General features: G+C 50.1%; 1 protein-coding gene across 1 annotated transcript in view; it reads left to right on the top strand.

The window, feature by feature from the left end:
• HIF3A (hypoxia inducible factor 3 subunit alpha) overlaps window positions 1-18584 on the top strand; it is a 28711-nt gene extending 10127 nt beyond the window's left edge. Inside the window, exons 5-15 of the mRNA XM_052656291.1 lie at window positions 407-519; window positions 1009-1217; window positions 2806-2912; window positions 3080-3227; window positions 9012-9130; window positions 10118-10308; window positions 11390-11494; window positions 13603-13874; window positions 15236-15353; window positions 16955-17036; window positions 18457-18584. Of these exons, the coding sequence (XP_052512251.1) occupies window positions 407-519; window positions 1009-1217; window positions 2806-2912; window positions 3080-3227; window positions 9012-9130; window positions 10118-10308; window positions 11390-11494; window positions 13603-13874; window positions 15236-15353; window positions 16955-17036; window positions 18457-18554 (1562 nt within the window). The 3' untranslated portion in view covers window positions 18555-18584. The remainder of the gene's footprint in view (window positions 1-406; window positions 520-1008; window positions 1218-2805; window positions 2913-3079; window positions 3228-9011; window positions 9131-10117; window positions 10309-11389; window positions 11495-13602; window positions 13875-15235; window positions 15354-16954; window positions 17037-18456) is intronic.
• Window positions 18585-22589: the final 4005 nt, after the last annotated feature.

The raw sequence follows: 22589 nt of genomic DNA on the forward strand, positions 1-22589 counted from the left end.
CCTGGAGGTCTCTGCCTTTAAATTACAGAAACTGAGGCTCCATCCTGCCCTCAGCATATCTTCTCCCCTCTGGAATCAGTTCAGTTCAGTTCCATCGCTCAGTCGTGTCTGACTCTTTGCGACCCCATGGACTGTGGCATGCCAGGCTTCCCTGTCCACTGAGAAAAAAAGATGGGGAGAGAAGGACGCTGTGGCCCTGCCCTGGGGGAATGCAGGGGCTCACCCAGCTCGGGGTGGGGGGCGGGTCTTAAAGAGCAGCAAACCCCTGGGAGACCCTCTCTGGTTTCAGGTCTAGATTTTGAGGATGAGGCTGGGAAGAGATTAGTAACCAGGGTGCTGGAGGGACCTGGGCCCTGTCCTGAGCTACCCAATGACCAGCTCCTCCCTCTCCCGTGGCCCTCCTCAGGCCTGTCCAAAAAGAAGCCGGAGGCCCCCACGGGGCGGTGCTTCTCCTTGCGCATGAAGAGCACCCTCAGCAGCCGCGGGCGCACCCTCAATCTCAAGGCGGCCACCTGGAAGGTGGGCAGAATCTGGCCTGGAGGGGAGGGGCCCGCCGGGGCTGGACCTGAGCCCTGAAGTTCCCCTCAGCGGGTTGGAGTCCGGGGGTCTCCTGGGCCCGGGATCCAGTGGGGCTTTCTCAGGCTGGGTCTTGGACATCCTCTGGGTACTTAGGAGGTTGGGGATCGGGGGGTCCTTGTATTCTTTCTTAGTCTGGATCTCGGTGGGCCTGGTGCTGGGAGTCCTCAGCGTCCTGAGTCTGGAGTCTCCATGGGGTAGGAAAATTAGGTCCTCAAAGCTCCCTTTGTCTTAGAATCTGGAGACTGTCAGAACCTTCTTAGGTTGGGGTCTCTATGGGGTCGGGGTCTGGGGGTCCTCAGAGCTCCCTGAGCTGGGGCTCTGAAATCCTCAGTTCTCTAGGGAAGGGGCCCATAGGATCATTCCTGCCAGCCCCCTGGGTAGCCCCAGGCCCAGGTACATCACCCTCTTGCCCCCAACTACCCCCACCAGGTACTACACTGTTCTGGACACATGAGGGTCTACAAGCCCCCAGCACAGACTTCCCCGGCCGGGAGTCCCAACTTGGAGCCCCCCCTGCAATGCCTGGTGCTAATCTGTGAAGCCATCCCCCACCCTGGCAGCCTAGAGCCCCCGTTGGGCCGAGGGGCCTTCCTCAGCCGCCACAGCCTGGACATGAAATTCACCTACTGTGATGAGAGGTGGGCAGGAGTCAGGGGCCCACTCACCTCCTGCCAAGCCCGGCTCCTCCTCTTCCTTTCTGCCCAAGTTCACTCACCATCTCCTCTCCTACCCCCCACCCCCAGCCTCTCTCTGGTCTGTTTCCAGCTCTCTGACTCCATCTGTCTCTGTCTTGATATGTCTGCCTGCCTCTGAATTGTCTGTCTTTTTTTTTTTTAATTTTTGGCCATGCCTCTGATCATGGGGGATCTTAGTTCCTCGACCAGGGATTGAACCCGAGCCCCCTGCATTGGAAATGCAGAGTCATAACTTCTGAACATGCCAAGGAAGTTCCCTGTATGTGGGTCTCCTTATCTGGGTTCAGACTGTTTGAGTTCAAATGTTGGTTGTGCATCCTTGGCTTAAGGACCGCACCTCTCTGTACCCCACTTTCCTCATCCGTCCTGTGAAGTGAGAACAGAGCCTACCTAGAACAGGTGCTCTGAGCACTCAGTGAGTTGCCTGGTGCAGAGTACCCTAGACGTGCCTATTTTTTTAAATAATTATCATCATGGTTACTTTTTATTTCTATTCGTTCTTTTCTTTTTGTGATGTTCTTTCTTCCTTTCCCTACCCCTCTCCTATTTCTTTCACGTTCTCTTTTGTCTTTCTTTTCATCGCTCTCCCCATTTTTACCTTCTCTTTCCTCCCCTATTCGGGCTTTCCAGGTGGCTCAGTGGGTAGAGAATCCACCTGCAATGCAGGGCTGCGGGTTCGATCCCTGGGTCAGGAAGATCCCCTCCAGGAGGGCATGGCAACTCACTCCAGTGTTCTTGCCTGAAAAATCCCATGAAAAGAGGAGCCTGGTGGGCTACAACCAACAGGGTTGCAAATAGTCGGACAGGACTGAAGCGCCTGAGCACGCACACATGCACGCTCCTCACGCACGCACGCTCCACCGCTGTTAATTTCCTATGGCGGCTGTATCCGGTTACCACATACATAGCAGCAGCAGCAGCAGCAGCAGCAGGAGGGGCTCAGAACAACATATATTCTCTATCTCAGAGTTCTGGAGGTGACAAGTCTGAGAAGAGTCTTATGAAATGAAAATCAAGGGCTGTGTTCTTTCCAGAGGCTCCAGGGAAGAATCCGTTTCCTTGCCATAGAAGCTTCTGGGGACCCCCTACATCCCTTGGCTCATGGTCCCTCGCTCCACCTCAAAGCACATCACTTCCACCTCCGCCTCCATCATCCCATCTTCTGTTCTCACTCTGACCGTGTGGTTCCCCCCTCTTGTAAGGACTCCCGTGATTACACTGGGCCCACCCAGGGGATCCAGGATCATCTCTCCATCTCAAGATCGTTAACTTCATCACATCTACAAAATCCCTTTTGCCGTAGAAGGTAGTGTGTTTACAGGTTCAGGGAATTAGGACGGAGACATCTTCAGGGGCCATTATTCAGCCTGCCACACTCCTTTTCCTATTCCTTGGTCTCCCTTTCTCTCTGTTACAAGCCTGTCTCTCTCTATCTTGCTGGCTTCAGCCCCGTATCCCCCCTCTCCTTCCTTTCACCCACCCTCTACCTCAGCCAGTTGAACTGACCTAGGCTCCACTGCACCCACTTCAGGATCGCGGAGGTTGCCGGCTACAGCCCCGACGACCTGATTGGCTGTTCCGCCTACGAGTACATCCACGCGCTGGACTCGGATGCAGTCGGCCAGAGCATCCATACGTGTATGTGTTCAGGTTCCATTTCCGGTGCTGCGTGGCGCCAGCCAACACCAGCTCCGCGCTCCCCAAGCCCCAGGGAACATTCTCTTCCCTGACCCTTCATACCCCATGCCCCGCCCCATTGCCTTCTCTCCTCAGTTTCCCTAACCCCTCCCCATACCCCTCCCCAGTGCTGAGCAAGGGCCAGGCAGTAACGGGGCAGTACCGCTTCCTGGCCCGGAGTGGTGGCTACCTGTGGACCCAGACCCAGGCCACAGTGGTGTCAGGGGGCCGGGGTCCCCAATCTGAGAGTATCGTCTGCGTCCACTTCCTGATCAGGTAAGCGGGAAGGAGGTGGGATGTCTGTGTGCATGGGTCTGGTCTGCATATGTATGAACAGGTATGTGTGTATATGTTCACGTGTGCATGTGCACGTACACACGTGAGAGGAAGTGTGCACATGTATGTAGAACACGTGTGACTGATGGCACACAGGCATCTTCATGTAGACACAAATATATGAGTGTGTGCTGGTAATTTAAATGAAAAAGACTTTTCAGGTTATAAGACAGCTGAATCGTAGGGCCTTTTAAAAAACGGACATGTAATTTACATGAGAAGATTCACTCTTTCTTTGTATGTGGTTCTGTGAGTTTTGACAAATGCGCAGAATTGTGTAACCCCAACTACAGTCAGGCTATAGAGTAGAAATTTCCTGGCAGCCCAATGGTGAGGACTTGGCTTCTTTCTTGACTTTCACTGCTGGGGCCAGGGTTCAGTACCTGGTTGGGGAACTAAGGTCCCACAAGTTTCACAGCAAGGTCAAAACATAAAAAAAGCTATAGAGTAGTTTCATCACCCCCCCAAATTCTTATATAGTGAACCTCAGCCCAACCCCTAGTGGTCTCTGGGCACAAGTGATCTAATCTCTGACCCTAGAATTTTGCCTTTTCTAGAATGTCATGTACACGAAATTCTATAGTATGTAGTCTTTGAGCCTGGTTTCTTTCACTTAGCCTAATAGATTTTAAATTTATGTTGTGGTGTGTATCCATCAGTTCCTTTTTGATGCTAGGTAATCTATGCTATGAATATGTGTGGACTACGGTTTATCCATTCTTCAGTTGGAGGACATTTGAACTGTTGACTATGTGGGGTGATTACGAGAAAAGGAAACATCCTCATCCATGATATTGTGAGGTTGTATGTTTTCATTCCTCTTGGATCAACACCTCGGAATGGATGGGCCGTATGGTTGGTGTATGCTTAACTTCAGAAAAAATTGCCAAACTGCCCTCTAAGGCGGCTGTGTCCTTTTGTATTCCCATCAGCATTGTGTGAGGGTTCTAGTCCTCCGCATCCTTGCCAGCATTTTATTTTATATTGTCTGTTTTTGTCTTCATTGATATTCAGTCGCTCTGTCCCACTTTGCAACCATATGGACTGCAGCAAGCCAGGCTCCCCCGTCCTTCACTATTTCCCGGAGTTTGCTCGGATTCATTTCCATTGATTTGGTGATGCTGTCTAACCATCTCACCTTCTGCCGCCCCCTTCTCCTTTTGCCTTCAATCTTTCCCAGCATCAGGGTCTTTTCCAGTGAGTCAGCTCTTCGCATCAGTTGGCCAGAGTATTGGAGCTTCAGCGTCAATCCTTCCAGTGAATATTCAGGGTTGATTTCCTCTGTCTTCATCGGAACCATTCTAATGAGCATGTAGTGGTAAAGCATAGGCTCCTCCCCCCTTCCATCATGCATCTTAGAAGTTTTTCACCATGACAACATGCGACAAGGGCAGCTAATTATCACCCAAGACAGAATTACAGCTTTTCTTTAAGTCTGTCTCCCAGGACATGGCATTCATTTCTAAAACCATAGGAGTTTCCTTGTTTCTTTTCTTTTTTTTAAATTTATTTACTTGGCTGAGCCGAATTTTAGTTGTGGCATACGAACTCTTAGTTGCAGCATGCAGGATCTGGTTCCCCGACCGGGGTCAAACGGGGGCCCCCTGCATGGGGAGCACGGAGTCTTAGCCCCTGGACCACCAGGGAAGTCCCTCCCAGGGTCTTTTTGATCAAGAAGAGATTGTATTAGAAAACAGAGGCTGGTAACAGGAATATTTATGCAAGTCTTCATACACAGGAAAACAAGCCTGGTCATCTTCGAAATGCTCTCCCATCAATCTCCTTTCAAATCAGAATCTTTGAAAAACTTGCAACCTTGAGAAGAATCAAAGCAAAGGAGAGGGGACCTGCCCTCTTATCTCTTCTGGAAGCTCCTTTTATTCATTATGAAGACTTGCCTTTGGATGGCCAGGCCCTGGAATTTCAATCTTTCACCCTCTAAGCAAAGAGCATGGCTGGGGAGTTCAGTTTTACTGGCAGAAAGTGGATGAAGCATGACTAGGAGGTTACTCAGTAACAGTGAGGTCCCGTCTCCTTTGCTCTGATTCTTCTCAAGGCTACAAGTTATGCAAAGATTCTGATTTGAAAGGAGGTTAACTGTGAAATGAGAAGCACTGAGTATGAATATTGTGTGGCATGCAGCTGCGTGGGTCTCGGTGCCTGCTTGAGTGCTGACACTTTGTAGACTCCATCCTTCCTCTTCCACACCTGAGCCTCCTTCCATTGCCAGTAGCACCTGCTCCATAAAAATAAAGCTCACTTGCTCGGGGCACTTACAGCATTCTACACCGTGGGCTTTGTGCTCCCAAGAAGCCCATGAGGTATAGCCGCTATTTGGATCCCCGTTTTAACATATCATTTATTTATTTTTGGCTGCATCAGCTCTTAGTTCATATGCAGGGTCTTCGTTCCGGCGTGAGTTTCTAGTTGTGGCGGATGGGCTCCAGCGTGCCTGGGCTCAGTCGTTTGCTGCAAGCAGGCTCTCTAGTTGTGGCAGTGTGGGCTTAGTTGCCCTGAGGCATGGGGAATCTTAGTTCCTTGACTAGGGATTGAACCCGTATCCTCTACATTGGAAAGCAGATTCTCAACCACTGGACCACCAAGGAAGTTCCTCAATCCCTATTTTGGAGGAGGGAAAACTGAAGACCACAGAGAGGAAGTCCTTTGCCCGATGTCACACAGTTAGCTGAGTTTTGACCCAAGCAGGTCTGGAGGACCCTTCTCCTTTTGTCTTCAGTCTTTCCCAACATCAGAGTCTTTTCCAGTGAGTCGGCTCTTCACATCAGGTGTCCAAAGTACTGGAGCTTCAGCTTCAGCATCAGTCCTTCCAAGGAATATTCAGGGTAGATTTCCTTTAGGACTGACTGGTTTGATGTTGCTGTCCAAGGGACTCTCAATAGTCTTCTACAACACCACAGTTCAGAAGCATCAGTTCTTTGGCACTTAGCCTTCTTTATGGTCCAACTGTCACATCCATACATGACTGCTGGAAAAACCATAGCTTTGACTATATGGATTAATGTAATAAATAATAGACTATTAAATTATTGTACATTATGTTATAGGTACATGTGTACATATTCTAATGCATACAAAAATATCATTTCAGCATGTAATTGATATTAAAAATTATTATTTAAGAAGTTGTAAAGATTTCTTGGCCATGCTGAGTGGGATGTGGGATCTTAGTTCCTGCATCAGGGATCAAACCCAAGCCCCCTGCAGCAAAATCTCTGGAAGCTAGGAGTCTTAACCACTGGACTATCAGGGAAGTCCCCTAAAAATTATTGAGACTTTTAGATTCTTTTTTCATACTCAATTTTTCAATCTAGTGTGTATTCTGTTTTATTATTTTTAGTATTTTATTTATTTATTTAGCTGCTCCCAGGTGGCATGAGAGCTCTTTGATCTCCACTGGGGCATGTGGGATCTTTAGTTGCAGTATGTGGGATCTAGTCCCCTTACCAGGGATCGAACTCAGGCTCCCTGCATTGGAAATATGGATTCCTAGCCGCTAGACCATCAGGAAAGTAAGTCTCTGGGGTGTGTTTTACACTGACCTGCTCAGTCACTTCAGTCATGTCCGACTCTTTGCCATCCCATGGACTGTAGCCTGCCAGGTTCCTCTGTCTGTGGGATTCTCCAGGCAAGAAGACTGGAGCGGGTTGCCATTTCCTTATCCAGGGAATCTTCCCAACCCAGGGATTGCATTGCATGCAGATTCTTTACCGCTGAGCCACTGGAGAAGCCACTTACTCGACGATATATCTCAGTTCCAACCAGCCATGTTTCAAGTGCTTTGTTTACCAGAAAGGTGTGTAATACACTTTGTAATTACATAGATAGGGCTTCCCTGGTGACTCAGTGGTAAAGAATCCGCTTGCCAATGCAGGAGATGCAGGTTTGATCCCTGGGGCAGGAAAATCCCCTGGAGAAGGAAATAGCAACCTTCTCCAGTATTCTTGCCTGGGAAATCCTATGGACTGAGGAGGCTAGCAAGCTACAGTCAGTCCATGGGGTCACCAAGAGTCAGACGTGACTTAGCAACTAAATAACAACAATGACATAGATACATTTGCCAACAAATAATGTCTTTTACTTAAGGTCTGTCTTTTCCCACTAGCATTTCCCACCATGAGAGCTGGAAGTCTTGTCTGTCTTGTTCACTGTTGAAACTCCAGTGCCTGGCACATAGTAATTGCTCAATAAACAATGATGGCAAGTATATAGAGCTCATCCTGTGCCACAGTTCTATGCATTTGACATATACTAACTTATTTAGGACTCATGACAACTTGGGGAGGAGGTACTATTATTATCCCCACTTTACAGAAGAGGAAAATGAGGCCCAGAGAGGTTCAGCCATAGGCTCAAGGTCACACAGCTTGTACGTGGCAGAGTTGGAATCTGAATCCCAGGCTGCTGGCTTCAGAGCCCTTGCTCTTAACCACTAAGTATTTCTGGTTGTCTAGGAAAGGGCTTCTGAGGTGGCACAGTGGCAGAGAATCCACCTGCCAGTGCAAGAGGTATAAGAGACGTGGGTCCAATCCCTGGATTGGAAAGAGCCCCTGGAGTAGGAAATGGCAACCCACTCCAGTATTCTTGCCTGGGAAATCCTATGGACAGAGGAACCTGGTGGGCTTCAGCCCATGGGATCACAGAGAGTTGGACATAACTGAGCGACTGAGCACGAACAAGGAAAGGTCTGGAAGGAATGAATATGTGCATTCCATGTGGCATGTAGGCACATGTGTTGGCCCCAGTGTAGAGTATGTGTGCCTACCTGACCAGGAATACACCTGGGGGTATACGAAGGTTCCTGTTTGTGCCTGTGAGTACAGAGTGTGTGTACATGTGACTGTATGAGCCTCTGTTTTTCTAGAGGGGTGGAGCAGCTTTGGATCCAGCCTCAATTGGGATGTTTCCAGCCCAGAAGGGGTGGGTGAGGATGGGGCAGGGTCCCAGCTTCTGGAAGAGCTGGTGTAAGGACCACCCACACTCCGTCCTGGAGATTGTTATGCAAATGAGATGCAAATAAGGGCCTGGTCCTCCACCCTGGGCCCCATTATCCAGAAGCCAGTTTGCAGAGGGAACATTTGGATTGCTTCTGCAGCTAGAGACTGGGGAGGGAGGGGGCGGCAGGAAGACACGAGGGACAGAAGCATGTATTTATAAATTCGTTCGTTTGAATGTGGCAAATGTCTATGAATAGAAGCTTCCTAAATAAAATCTTATTCATAAAATATATCCCTATAAATTCTTCATATTTGGTAACATAAGAACATGGTACATATATAGTCTTCATCAATACATTTATAAGAATGCATTTATAAGTAAATGTCTATAAAGAGAGTATTTAGTTCTCATGCCTTTCAGCCTCCCTGTTCTCTGCCGCTCATGGCTCCTCAGTCTCTCTTCCCTTTCTCTCTTCCCAGGCTGTGCTAAATGCCAACTCTTTTTTTCCTGCCTTTCCTTCCACAAAGGGAATTTGGGAAGACACCCTTAACTTTCTTTTCAATGCTATTCTTAATATAATTAAAAAAGCAGTCAACAAAATTTAAATCTTTAAAACAAGTCAGCATGGCCAATTATTTTCTGTACAATGCCCTCCCACCCCTGGACGAGATGGCCTCCTGTAACAGGACATCACTAGGAAGGGACTGCCTAGGGGTGGGGCCAGGCACCCTGTCTGACTCCCACTCCCCTTTCTGCCCTGTACCCCAGCCGAGTGGAAGAGACCGAAGTGGTGCTGTCCTTGGAGCAAACGGAGCGACACTCTCGCAGACACGTTCAGCGGGGCAGCCCCTCTCAGAAGGATGCCCCTAATCCTGGGGACAGACTTGGTATGAGGCCGGGCTGGGGCTGGTGGGGTTGTGTCCCCAGGATGCTCGGGAGAAAGCCCAAGTGCCTTCATCTGACCCGCTTGGCCCCGTGTGACCTGCCTCCTGCCTCCTTCCCTTTCTCACTCTCTTAACCACACCAGCTTCCTTAGTGCTCTGGGAACAGAACAGACTCTTTCCTGCCCCAGGGTCTTTGTACATGCAGCTTCCTTTGCCCAGAATGCTCTTCTCTCTTCTGCCCTCCTTCTTCTCCTGTATTGCTTGTCTTGTCATCCTGTGCTCTGAATCCTGCTGTGACTCCCAACTGTCCCCACTTTCAATTTGTTCCCTGCTCCCACTTCACTATACTTTGGCTTCCAATAATCTAGACCCTTCCATATCTGGCTTCTTTTTACCTCTTCTTTCTCTCCTGCTTAATAGCATTGCCCTCCCCATCCAATCCTGGAAAAATGAGTTTCCCTCCCTGACTGTTCTTTAGGGCTTCACCATCTGCAAAGGATTGCTAGCAACCCATGCTCCTGGGTATGGTATGAGGTCACCCACACCCTTACCGTTTCTGACTCAGAACTGGCTCGGGACCACATCTTGACCTCCAGGGTCCTTAGAACCTCCTTGAGGGTCTTGGGCCAGCTTCCTCCCCCAACATGCCCATTCACCTTCCCTCCACCAGAGCCAAATGGCCAAAGGCTGTTTTGTGCTACTGGAGAATCAGGTGTTTTGTGCCCCAGTCCAGCTGTGTCAATCTGAAATATTAAAACACGTCCCCACCACTGGGCAGTTGCTACTGTCCCTGTCTACTGTGTGCCCCCGCTCCCCTAGGACCCTTCAGGGTGACTGAAGGGATGGCACCTGGCCCAGCAGTTCTCCAGCACTCAGCTCCCAACGCTGTGAATGGGGTCCATACTGATTACATCATCAGCTCTGCTCCCGGAGGTGCCCTCAGCCCTGAGTGGCCCTCCTGCGTCCTACCCATCTTGATGTGTTCTGCAGACGCCTCTGGCCCCCAGATCCTGGCTTTCCTGCACCCCCCTGCCCTGAGTGAGGCCGCCCTGGCCGCTGACCCCCGTCGGTTCTGTAGCCCTGACCTCCGTCGCCTCCTGGCACCAATCCTGGACGGGACTTCAGTAGCTGCTACCCCCAGCGCACCCCCAGCCACACGGCGCCCCCAGAGTCCTCTTCCGGTAAGCATTCCCTCCACTTCAGCCCTCAGGATCCAGGCTTTTGGGTCTTTGGCTTGAACCTTGCTTTTCTCTGGGCATCAGTTTCTCCCTCTGTGGAGTGGAAAGGTTGGGGCTGAGATGGAGTTGGGGTTCCTTCAAGATCTAGATTCCAGATTCTTTCAACTGTTATCTGGATCAAAATGTAGGATGTTTGGGACTGGCAGGGGTAACCCCTTATTGCTTGTGACTGAACATCTGAATTTTTTTTTTTTTTTTTTAATTTTTACTTTGTGGCCGCACCACACGGCAAGTGGGATCTAGTTCCCTGACCAGGGATCGAACCTGCACCCCCTGTAGTGGAAGCACAGAGTCTTAACCACTGCACTGCTCGGAAGTCCTGGGTTCTCTGAGTTTTGATCTCACAGAGACAAGAATGCCTGATGTTTTAGATTACTCGAACCTGGATTCAAACCCTGATTCTGCCACGTAGAGCTGTGTTACCCTGGACAAGAGGGGCCTCGGTTTCCTCACATGTAAAATTAGGGTAATAGCACGTAGCCACCTCATTGGTTATGGCAAGGGTTCAGTGATATCATTCATGACAAGCACTTGGTAAAGACTTCAACAGACCATAATGGTTACTGTTTTTACTTAAGAGTCCAGAAAGCTGACCTTTGACTCAGGGGTCCATATTATCTAGTCTTGACTTTCCTTATCCCCACCTTCATGACCCCTCAAAATATCTTCTCTCCACCAGAGAAACAGACTGTGATCTTTGACCTCACCCTTACCCTTGGGACACCTGGACTCGGCATTGTTTCCCCCCAGACTCTAGGATCTTTAACCCGCCAGGGCCCAAGTATCTTGGCCTCAGACTTCGGTCTTTTGAACCTCCGATGTGTGTTCTGTCAATCTACACCCAGGCACTCAGACTTTTGCACACCCAGGTTCAGAAACTCACATTTGCTGTTTGACTCGCTTGGTGTCCCAGCTGTCTGACAACTGACCCTCACTTCCAGCCTGAGCTCAAACGTTTAGACTGCCGTACTGCCAGCATGTCCCAGGCCCAAGATTTCCTTGAGTCTCTACTCTGTCCCCGCAGGCTGATCTCCCAGATGAGCTCCTTGTGGACATGGAGAATGCACACAAAGTCTTGGCCTCTGGGAAAGACCTGCAGACAGTGGAGACAGATCTAGATATCACTCAGGTAAGGGCTGGCATGGAAGGAGCGGTCTTTACCTCTGGGTTCTAGGTGACGCATCTAAGCTTGAGAGAGGGATGGTGGAGTGGTTAATGAATAGATAGATGGATCACTGAATTCACTAGGCGGGCGATAGTAGAGAGATGGCTGGGTTGCGGGATAGACAGACTGTTGGATGGATGGTAGATGGAAAGTGTTTGGATGATTGGTGGTCTGGAGAGAGAAATGACAGTGGCATGATGTATTAGCATCTATCCCTGTGTAACACGTTACCCCAAAACTCAGTACCTTAAAGCAAACCTTCATTACTTTGCAGTTTCTGAGAATTAGAAATCTGGAAGCAGCATAGCTGGATGGTTTTGTCTGAGTCTTTCATAAGGTTGAAATCAGGTTCTGTCCGGGCTACAGTCGTGTGGGGCTAGAGGATCCACTTCCAAATTCAGGCACATGGCTGCTGGCAGGCTGCAGGCCCTCTTGGCTTTGGCTGGAGGCCTCGGTTCCTCACCATGTGGGCCTGTACAGAGGCTGCCTAACAGCAGGCCAGCTGGCTTCCCCCGAGGCAAGTAATCCGAGAGACAGAGTGAACACAAGACAGAAGATGCAGTCGCTTATATCCTAACCTCAGAAGTGACATCCCATCACTTCTGCTGTATTGTATTGGTCAGACAGACCAACCGCAGCACAGTGTAGAAGGCAGTCACAAACAAGTGGGAATGCCAGAAGGCAGTGATCCTTGGGATCACCAATGATTCATGTCTCCCCCTCACACAAGGTACACTCACCCCTCCCAAAGCCCCCCAAAGTCTCTTCCCATTACAACATCAACTTTAACTCCAGAATCTCATCACCCAAGTCAGGTCTGGGTGTGGCTGAGCACCTCCAATACAGTTCCTCTCAATCTGCTGGCCTCTGAACTAAAGAGACAAGTTGTCTGCCACCCACATTCCCAACATCCAGTGATGGGACAGGCGTAGAATAACTGCCAAAACATTCCTATTCAAAAAAGTAGGGGGAAGGAGAGCACATGGATCACTGATCCACAGCAGTTTTGAAATCCATTTGGGCAAATATCAAAAGTCCCTCGTCATGTTGATGTATGGCAGAAACCAATTATCCTTCAATTGAAAAAAAAAAAAGTTCCTGGATCAGAACTCATTCCTACTATTTCCCAGTAGTTTTCCTCCTTGGTTCTTGGCTCCACCCTTTGGGCTCTTGGCAATTCACTGTCATCCTTCCTAGAAAAAGGTAGCCCGTGTTTGCAGCTGAGTGGTTTTTGTAACCTGCTTTCTGCTTGGAGAGTTTTGATGGTCCAAAGGTCCCTTTTCATTTTGTACCATCCCTTTCCCTTTCAGTCCAAGCTGCCAATACTTCTGTTCATGTCTTTGGAGTTCACTCCACTAGACAAAAGCCATATCCACTAATCTCTGAGATAAACCCTTCTCTACTTCAGGCTTCTGTTGAGATGGCTGAGTGACAGGGCTCTGAAGTTTAATAGAAGTTCTATTGTTTGATTGAGAAGACCTGAGAGGTACATCCTTAAACTCTAGAGTGCCTTTTGTCAGACTAAGGATATTCTAGACCCCACCTTTTGTCTTCCTAAGGTCTTCATTGTTGTTCAATCACCAAGTTGTGTCCGACTCTTTGTGACCCCATGGACTGCAGTACACCAGGCTGCCTATTTCCCAGAGTTTGCTCCAACTCATGTCCATTGAGTTGGTGATGCCATCCAACCATTTCATTCGCCCCCTTCTCCTGCCTTCAATCTTTTCCAGCATCAGGGTCTTTTCCAATAAGCTGGCTCTTCGCATTGGGTGGCCAAAGTGTTGGAGCTTCAGCACCTGTCCTTCCAGTGGATATTCAGGGTTGATGTCTTTTAGGATTGACTGGACACAGTAGCTGGGGACTAAACTAGGGCCTAAATACGAAGAGGTGAGGATCCTTGGGGGCCATCTTGGCAACTGGCTACCACAGAGTCCTTTTGCTCATTTTACAGATGAGGAAACTGAGGCTCAGACCCTTGACCTCAGGCACACAGAAGTGGTGGAGCTGGGACTCCAGCCCAGGTCCACCCAAGGCCAAAGCTCACGCTCTTAACTCCCTCCTGCCCTCTGCAGGACGTCGATGCTCTGGATTTGGAGATGCTGGCCCCCTACATCTCCATGGATGATGACTTTCAGCTCAACTCCAGCGAGCAGCTACCCAGGGCCTACCACAGACCTCCAGGGGCTGTCCCCCGGCCCCGTGCTCGGAGCTTCCACGGCATGTCACCCCCAACCCCTGAGACCTCCCTGCTGCCCCGCTGGGGGAGTGACCCCCGGCTGAGTTGCTCCAGCCCTTCCAGAGGGGACCCCTCAGCATCCTCCCCCATGGTTGGGGCTCGGAAGAGGTGAGCTGCAGTTGAGCAGGGATACAAAGGCAGTGTAGAGGGAACTCGCTGACAGTCCAGTGGTTAGGATTCTGTGCTTTCACTGCCGAGAGTACGGGTTCAATCCCTGGCCGGGGTAGATAAAAGGGAGGTAGAGAGAAGGTCCCTGACCCCATCTTTCTCCTGCCCCCTACTTCCAGCCTCACCCCTCTTTGTTCCTCCTATCCTGACCTCTGTTCCAGCCAGGCCCTTGATGTCCCCAGCACTTGCCATGTTTGTTTCCATCTTTATGTCTTTGTCTGGGCTGTGCCCTCCTTCTGGAGCTCCCTCCACGGTTCTTATTGTTTATCCACATCCCACCAGCCAACCTCTCCTTTAGGATGTATTTCTGGCCTAGTGACAGTTTTTGTCACAGTGAAGAGGACACTGCCATGGTGTCAGAGAAACTGTCCAGAACCAAGTTTCCTAAACACCTCTGAGAATCTGCTGAAAGCCACGAACTCTTCCCAAGAAACTTGACACACACACACTGACACACGATTTCACGTATAATTTCAGAGGCTCCGTGTCCCCCTTTCAGAGATGTTAGACCATTATTTTTCTGTAACAATTTTATTTCTGGCTGTGCTGGGTCTTCATTGATGCCTGGGCTTTTCTCTAGCTGCAGACAGCAGGGGCTAGTCTCATTGAGGTGCTTGGTCACCTCATTGGGGTGGCCTCTCTTGCTGTGGAGCCCCGACTCTAGGCACTTGGGCTTCAGTCGTTGCCGCTCCCGAGCCCTGGAGTGCAGGCTCAATAGTCGTGGTGCACAGGCTTAGCTGCTCTGCAGCATGTGGGATCTTCCCGGACCAGGGATCGAACCCGTGTCTCCTGCATTGGCAGGTGGGTTCTTAACCACTGAGACACCACGGAAGCCCCCTGGATCACTATTATTAATACTCAAGTTTCCGCTCTCCAAGTTGCAGGCATGAGCCCATTAGTTTCCAGGGTGGTCTCGTAACTATTCTTATGAGGCTTTCATGGATACATCTCATTATTTTCCAAGACTCTCAGCCTGGAGCTGGATACAGTGGGTACCTAACAAGGATTTGTGAAATGAGAGAGGGAGAAAATTAGTGAGTATAGTAGGTGGATGGATGGATAGGTGGATGAATGGAAGGTCAGACGGATGGAGGCTGTACAGGTATGTGGGTGAGTGATGGGTCACTGGATAGATGAATGGGAAGTTGTATTGACAGACGAATGAATGGACTGGTGGGTGTATGAGTAAAAGAATAAACGGGTGCTTGGGGGAGTGAATGGATGCTCCTCACTTGCACATACTGGGGCCCACACCTGCCCAGGTTTGCTGGGCCCTGAGATTCTTGCCTGTCTCCCTCCAGGGCCCTGGTCCCGAGCTCAGAAGACGAGGCAGAGAAGGTGGAGTTCCTGGGCATCAGGCCCCCCAAACGGCCCCCCAGCCTAGAACCTGAAAACTTCCTATTGCCTCCCCTCAGCCTGGTATGTGTGGGGTTGCGTGGGATTCTCTGGCCCTCAGAACCAGAGAGGCTTAAACCTACTGTTTTCAGAGATGGAAAAACAAGGGGGGGGCAGGGGCTGGCTGAAGGTCAAATGGATGGTCAGTCATCCCATCAAGGGCAGGACCTTGATCTGCTGGCTCAGGCAAATAGGTATGAAAGGGCTTTGCAAATAGATGTAAGTTGGTGGTAAGTGCTAAGAAGATAAAAATAAGCAGAGTAAGGGGAGAAATGACAAGGGTGAATATCTGTAGGAAACCTCACCTCCCATGCGAACCACTCCTCCTCCCCCTTCCCCCCACCCCCTGGCAAATCTAGCGCTGTCCTGGCCTTGGATTATTAGTGTAGCTTTAAGAGTACAGACACTAGAGTCAGACTGAGTTGGGTTCAAATCCCAGGTCTGTCACCTAATAACTCTGACACCTTGGGTGTGTGGGTGCTGTCACCACTCTGAGCCTCAGTCTCATCTGCAGAGTGGGGACAGTTACATTCCATGGGACTGGCATGAGATGCAATGAAATCAGGCCCTTAGCTGCTCCTTAGTGGGCTGCTGATAAATGGTCATATAAAAACCAACCAAACAAAAGCCTGAATTCTCAGTCTGAACAGAGCTGTTTGAACATGAGGGTATAATATCAGGTTGATAAAGGTTGATAATATCAACAGTTTCTTACTTACTGAGTATCTACCATGTGCCAGATGCTGACTACACTAAATGCCTAGCATGAGTAAATTATTCAGTCCCTACAGCCACTCGTGAATAGTAATAATTATTTTAAATTTTTTTCTTTAAATTTATTTGTTTTTGGCCATGCCAGGCAGCTTGTGGGATCTTAGTTCCCTGACCAGGGATTGAATCTGGGCCCTCAGCAATGAAAGTGCACTGGACCACCAGGGAATTCCCAATTATTATTATTCACATTTACACTCAAGAGGTTAAACAACTCTATCAGTCAGAGTCTGGACAGGACACAGAGAGCTACTCAAGAGGTTAAACAACTCTATCAGTCAGAGTCTAGACAGGACACAGAGAGCATGCTCAAATGGGGGTATTAAGGAGAATTTAGTAACAGGACTGTGGGTAAAGGTGTGGGCAAGACCCTGGGATTAGCAACACCACCTCTAGCCTGAAGGCACAGGGCAAGGGAGTGGTGACCCAATCCTTGAGAGAGTAGGGTCCACCTTGTAAGAGCTGAAACCTTCAGTGGAGGGACAGAGTCAACCCATGATAAGCCAGCAGGGAAGCAGCTAAAAGATCAAATACCCCTGGTCTTCCTCCTCCCACCTGCTGGTTATCTCCCATCACATGAAACCCAAGGGAAAGCAAGGAGCAAAAAAAACCAAACAAGGAGCAGCAAGGCTGCACCTAGATGGAGTCCATGGGAGCAGGGTAGCTTGCTGGGGCCCAGGAGAAGGGAAGAACAAGGCTCTGGAAGGAGCTGCAGAGCATGTCTGGGACAGCAGCTCACCCAAGGTCACAGAGCTGATAAGTGGCCATTGAGCCCCACGGTGCCCTTAAGCACTGCACCATCCTGCCTCCTTGGATATGATGATAATGACGGTGGCTTTGTCTCTGTCCCCTAGAGCTTCCTTCTGACGGGAGGACCAGCCCCAGGGAGCCGGCAGGATCCCACCACCCACCTCCTGGAACTGAATGAGCCCCTGGGTGAGTAGCAACCTGGGTAGATGGGCCCTGGGTCCCTGTTTCCCGTGAGAGGTGCCTTAGATGGCTGAGAGAAGGTGGGGTGATCCTGAGGGTGGTGATGGGGTGTCAGTGCCTGCACATGTGGAAACAGAGCCCCTCCCGCTTTCTCAGGGGTTGGGAGGCACCGTGGGAGGAAAGAAGAGGCCCTGAGGGAGACAGGGGCAGGCCAAAGCTGCCCCCTGAGGTGGCAGTGGAGCCCAGGTCTCCCCAAGCCCTTGTCTGATTGCGCCTTGGTCATTCCCAGCTTGTGACCTTGGGAGATGGTTTCTGCTTCTAGAGTCTCGGTTTCCCGCCTCTGTTAGTGACAGTGTGCTCAGCCGCTCAGTCGTGTCCGACTCTGCGACCCCATGGACTGTAGCCTGCCAGGCTCCTCTGTCCCTGGGATTTCCCAGGCAAGAACACTGGAGTGGATCACCATGTCCTCCTCCAGGGCATCTTCCCCACCCAGGGATCGAACCTACTTTCCTGCTTTGGCAGGCGGGTTCTTAACCACTAGCGCCACCTGGGAAGCCCCTCTGTGAGGGCCTATTGTAAGAGTTCACACTTTAAGGAGATGTTCTGAGGTCTTGTAGAGATGCTCCCGAGACTGGTTTCATAAGAAACACTCAAGAAAGCTTGCCCTTGCGGTGATGCTGTTTTCAGAGCCCCTCCGCAGAGCGGGACAAGCTGCTGTGTCTGTGTGGCCCCAGCCTCACTGTCAACAGCCATGGCTCCACCTGAAACCTCTAGGCGTCAGCCAGAGGGAGCTTTCCAAAGCGTGAACCTGACCCTGGTCTTCCTCTGCTCAAAGCTCTTCCAAGGCTCCCTAGTGCCCTTCAGAAAGAGGGAGGCCCTCAGCTTGGACTCTAGTCTCTGTGGGGTCTGACTGCTCCCTCATCTCAGATGACACTCTGCGTCACATCCTCCGTTTCAGCCACGGTCACTGTCCCTCAATTCATTCTTTTCCTTTATACGTGCAACAAATATTCACTGAACATACAGTAAGTGCCAGGTGCTGTCCGAGGAGCTGGAGACATACCTGGAAGCGAAATAGGCAGAACTCCCTGCCCTCACAGAGCTGACACTCTAGTGAGAGAGTCAGTCCAGAACAAAGAAGTAAATAATGAAAACCAGTGCCACTGGGGGAAAATAGTGCATACAGGCGGAAAGGAGTTTGGCAGTGGGACGGTTGCCATTTTATTTTTTTTTGGCTGCACTGAGCAGCATGCGGGATCTTAGTTCCCCGACCAGGGGTGGAACCCGGGTCCTCTACATTGGAAAGCAGATTCTTAACCACTGGACCACCAGGGACGTCCCAGTGGTCAGGCTTTTAACTGTCTGGGAGGGAAGACGGGGTGGGGTGATAACTCTCCATTGGTTTTCCTTCCATCTTCCCTCACAGGCCCGGGCCCCTCCCTGCTCTCTCTCTACCCGGACGAGGATGCGCCCCAGCCCAGGAGCCACTTTCAGCTAGCGGCAGGCTTGGCCCAGGCCAACTGAGTCAGGTGCTCCTCTCATCTCCTTTCTCCTCCCCAAGAAAGGATGCCAACCATACTCCAAGCCAGCAGCCAACGCACAGGATGGCGGTGCCCGGAGAAGGGCTCCCTCTCTCCTCTCGGTGACCCCGCCCGCCCTGGGCCTACCTCAGCCCCCACCCTTCCGCCCCCCACCATTTGGGGGCGCTCTGGGGGTGGTCTCAGCTCAGTGACCTCTGGGAGGGGGTCCCTGGCCCCCTCCTGCTTCACTCAGGACTTCCCTTGAGGTTCTCAATCCTGGTTACCTCATCCTTTTCTTCAACTCTCTCAGCTTTATTTTCGGTAATTAGGGGTGGGGGAGGTTGGGGTTCAGATCTGTATTTCTGGGCTTTGGGGTGTATTGATAATCATATTCATGTTTCTATCCACCTTTCTTTCACTCTTATTTTTGTTGTTTTCATGGTATGTTTTTAATTGCTACAAATTGCCTGGGGTCTGTCTATAAGAATGTGGGACTCTGATCTCCCCGCCTCATCATAGGTGTCAATGGGGAAGGGGGGCCTCTGGGCCAGGCCTAACTGCCTAACCACCCCCTCCTCCATGCCCCATGCCTTCTCATTGAGCCCTTAGTCTCCCAAGCAGCCACCTAGCTCTGCCCACACCTCCACTCTGGACTTCCAGCTGGTTCTAGCCTGATCTGGACACCAACTCCAACGCTGGTTTTCCTATCACTGGTGTAGCCTCCAGCCTCTGCTTCCAGACCATACAACCTCCAATGCTTTCTGGTTCTAGTCCACACTCAGCTTTTGACCCTCTGTGGTTCTAGACTGTGCCACTCCCAGCCTCCTCTGGTTCTAGACTGCACAACCGTCAACATTCTCTGGTTCTAGACCACAAACTTCAGGCCTTCTCTGGTTCTAGATGGTGTGCCCCGCCCCCATCCATCTCTGGTTCCAGACTGCACGATGCCCAATGTGGTCTGCCTTAGCTCGCCTATCCTCCAAGCCACTGGGATTCCAGATCTCCCAGTCTTCAGCTTTTTCTCATTCTAGAGTTCACACGTTCCAACTCTTTCTTCTTCACAGTCTCCAAAGCTGTCTGGTTCTAAGGCTCACAACTTCCAACCCCCTCTGGCCCAGGACCACCAGAATCCTCTGCTTCTAGAACTCACTCTCTGCCTTCCTCTGGTTCTAGAGCCCTTCCCACACTTCTCCCTTGTTCCCAATGGCACATGCTTCCACTCCTGCTGATTCCAGCTCTTAAGACCAAAGATTTCCTCTGATGTTGTACCTCACAACCCCAAGCTCTCAATCGGTGCTACTCTTCCTGATCTTTGATGCACTTCTTTCCAAATCCAGGATCTGTAACGTCTAGATCATTTTGATTCACGATGCCCAGCTTGTTCCTTTTCAACTCTAGACTTGAGACTTGCTTTTCCCATCAAAAGGAAGATATGAGTTTTATGTCTTGAGCTTATAGTTAGTCCTTTCTGAACTAGACACCAGATTCCAGTTCGCCTTCACTCTAGTCCTCATGATCTCTACCATGAGGTAGAGATTTATTGCTTCTTTATTGGTTCTGGACTATATATAAACCTCTACGTCTTGAAATTTACAAGACTCTGATTCCAGATCTGATTCTCTCTCTCTTCTCTGGTCCTAGAAACTGGCTTTAAATGTCTTCTGATTTCAGACCTCGTCCTAGAAATTCCCTTGGTTCTAGACCTTAAAATCTCCAATTCCCTCTTATTCCACAGTTTATGACTCCAAATTGCCCTGCACCTGGAACTCAGCCTTCAAACACCTTCTGCTTACAGACCTTGCTTTATGAACTTTTCTGGTTCTAGGCCTTATAGCCCTAAGCTTCGGGTTCTAGGATTAAGCTCGCCCAAATCCCTCTAGTTCTAGAACTTGGTCTTCTGATTTTCTCAAATTCTAGTCTTTATTCTTTATCACTACTTCTAGATCTCACAGCCTCCCAACTGCCTCTGATTTCAGATCCACATTCCTGTGGTTCTAGAACTCAGCTGATTTTAGAATCTGGACCTTGCCCTGTAGATTCCTCTGGTCCCAAATCTTAAGACCGCTAACTCTTTGATTTCAGACCCCACCCTCCTAATTCTATTCTGGGCTTCCCACCCAACTCAACTAGCTCCAATTAGTACTCTCTGTCTTAAGCCTTCCCATTCCAGATCCTGACCCCCCCAGGTCCTTGGGCTAATGGGCCTCTCTGTTCTCAGTCTCATATCCCTAAAAATTCTCTGTCCCAGACCCCCCCTCCACTCCCCACCTCAGTCCTCCAGACATATACTTACCTTAACTCCAAGTATCTGGGGAACCCAGGGCCCCCTCACAATCCAGGAGACTTCCCCAGCCGCACAGGCACACACACAGCCCAGTCTACATATCGCGGGGTGGGGAGGAGGCCCGGACTCCTCAGTTCTCTGCCACCCCATGTCCCCGCCCCTCTCCAGATTTCTTTCTACGATGGTGCTCTTCTTGGTCTCCCACAGGAGAAAGCCTCTCTCTCTGTACCAAATTCACTCCCCTTTTTGGAAGGCACTTCTCATCGTTTCATCAAGAGATGGCCTGTCCAGATCGGTGCTATGTCTGGGGGAGAAGGATCTGACCCCTCTCTCCCTCAGGGGGTGACCTAGGCTGGGCTGGGGAGGGGGGCGGGACCGGACCAGCCATGCTGGCTCTGAAACCCGTTCATCTCTAAACCTCCATAAAGATCTTGCCTTGGCAGGCACCAGAGCTCTGTGTGTTGACTCATCTCTAGGGTTGCTTCAGGGGGTGTGAGTGCACTGGGTGTCCATTTGTGATTCTGCGGGTGACACTGTTCCTTCGTAGGTCTATGTAACATCACGAGTCTGCTGATGTTTTCGTTCTGTGTGGGTCGCTGTGGCATAATTCTGTGAACCTGTGTATGGGGAGGGCTGGAATTCCTCCTCCGTGTATTAGTGTCTGGGTGAAATGACTCAGCCTTATGTATGTTTCTCATTACGTTGGATTTCTGTGTTCCTGAGTGTAGGAGGCATTGTGGTTTGTTTTTTTTTTTGTACTTGTGTGTTGTCTGTGTTGTGATTCTGGATGCACATATAGGAGTTTGACACTGCAGTTCTGTGTACTGGTGTTTATCTGTGTGACATGATTCTCTGTACTTGACTGTGCATGTGTGTATATACATGAAAGAGAGATTGTATGTTTAGAGACTCGTGTACATGGGTGTGCCTGACCTGCCATGTCACCATCGTAACTCCTCTCCTATGTTCCACAAAAGAATCTTTTCAAAGGAAGAAAACCACTTTTAAGCTTCGACACTTGCTGTGCCCTCTGCCTTTCTCCCTTCCCTCCCTCCTCACTTGGTTATCTCCTACTTATACTTTAGATCTTCGTTCAGACATCCCCTCCTCCAAGAAGTCTTCCTTGCCTACTCCTGCTGGTTAAGGTCCTCCCATAACCTCCTGAGGCTGCCCACTCTCCCCAACCCCCACCCCAACCATCAACTCTAGGTACTCTGTCCCACTTTGAGTACTTACAATGGAAAGGATATAAAAAGTACTGTGTGTTAGGCTCCCTGTCACTTTACATGTATGTTCTTATCAAACTCTCCTGTAATCCTAAACAACAGGCAGTTATCATCTCCATTTTGCAGAAGATGAAACTGAGGTTCAAACAAGATGATCACTGTGGCCAAGGTCACACAGCAGGAAAGGGCTGAGCTGTATTCGAATTCAAGATTCAGATCCGTTACAGCATCCCTCACCCTCAAAACAATCAAAAATCTAACCGATAGGGTAGGCTCTGAAGCATACACAGAGAGTAGGGTAAGAATGAAAGGCACAGGAATAAGGTGGGACAGGTTCATGTTCTGGCTCTGTGACTTTCTTATTGTATGACCTTGGGCAAGTGCATTGCCCTCTACCAATCTCAGTGTCCTTATCTGTAAAATGGAGGTGATACTAGCTTGTAGCTTCTCGGGTGACCGTTGGCTGTGCTAGGGTCTCATTGCCAGGACAAGAAGCTTTGAGGGTGGGATAGCTCGTGCTATCCCCAGG

The sequence above is a fragment of the Budorcas taxicolor genome, chromosome 18 (assembly GCF_023091745.1).
Source record: "Budorcas taxicolor isolate Tak-1 chromosome 18, Takin1.1, whole genome shotgun sequence".
Taxonomy (NCBI): domain Eukaryota; kingdom Metazoa; phylum Chordata; class Mammalia; order Artiodactyla; family Bovidae; genus Budorcas; species Budorcas taxicolor.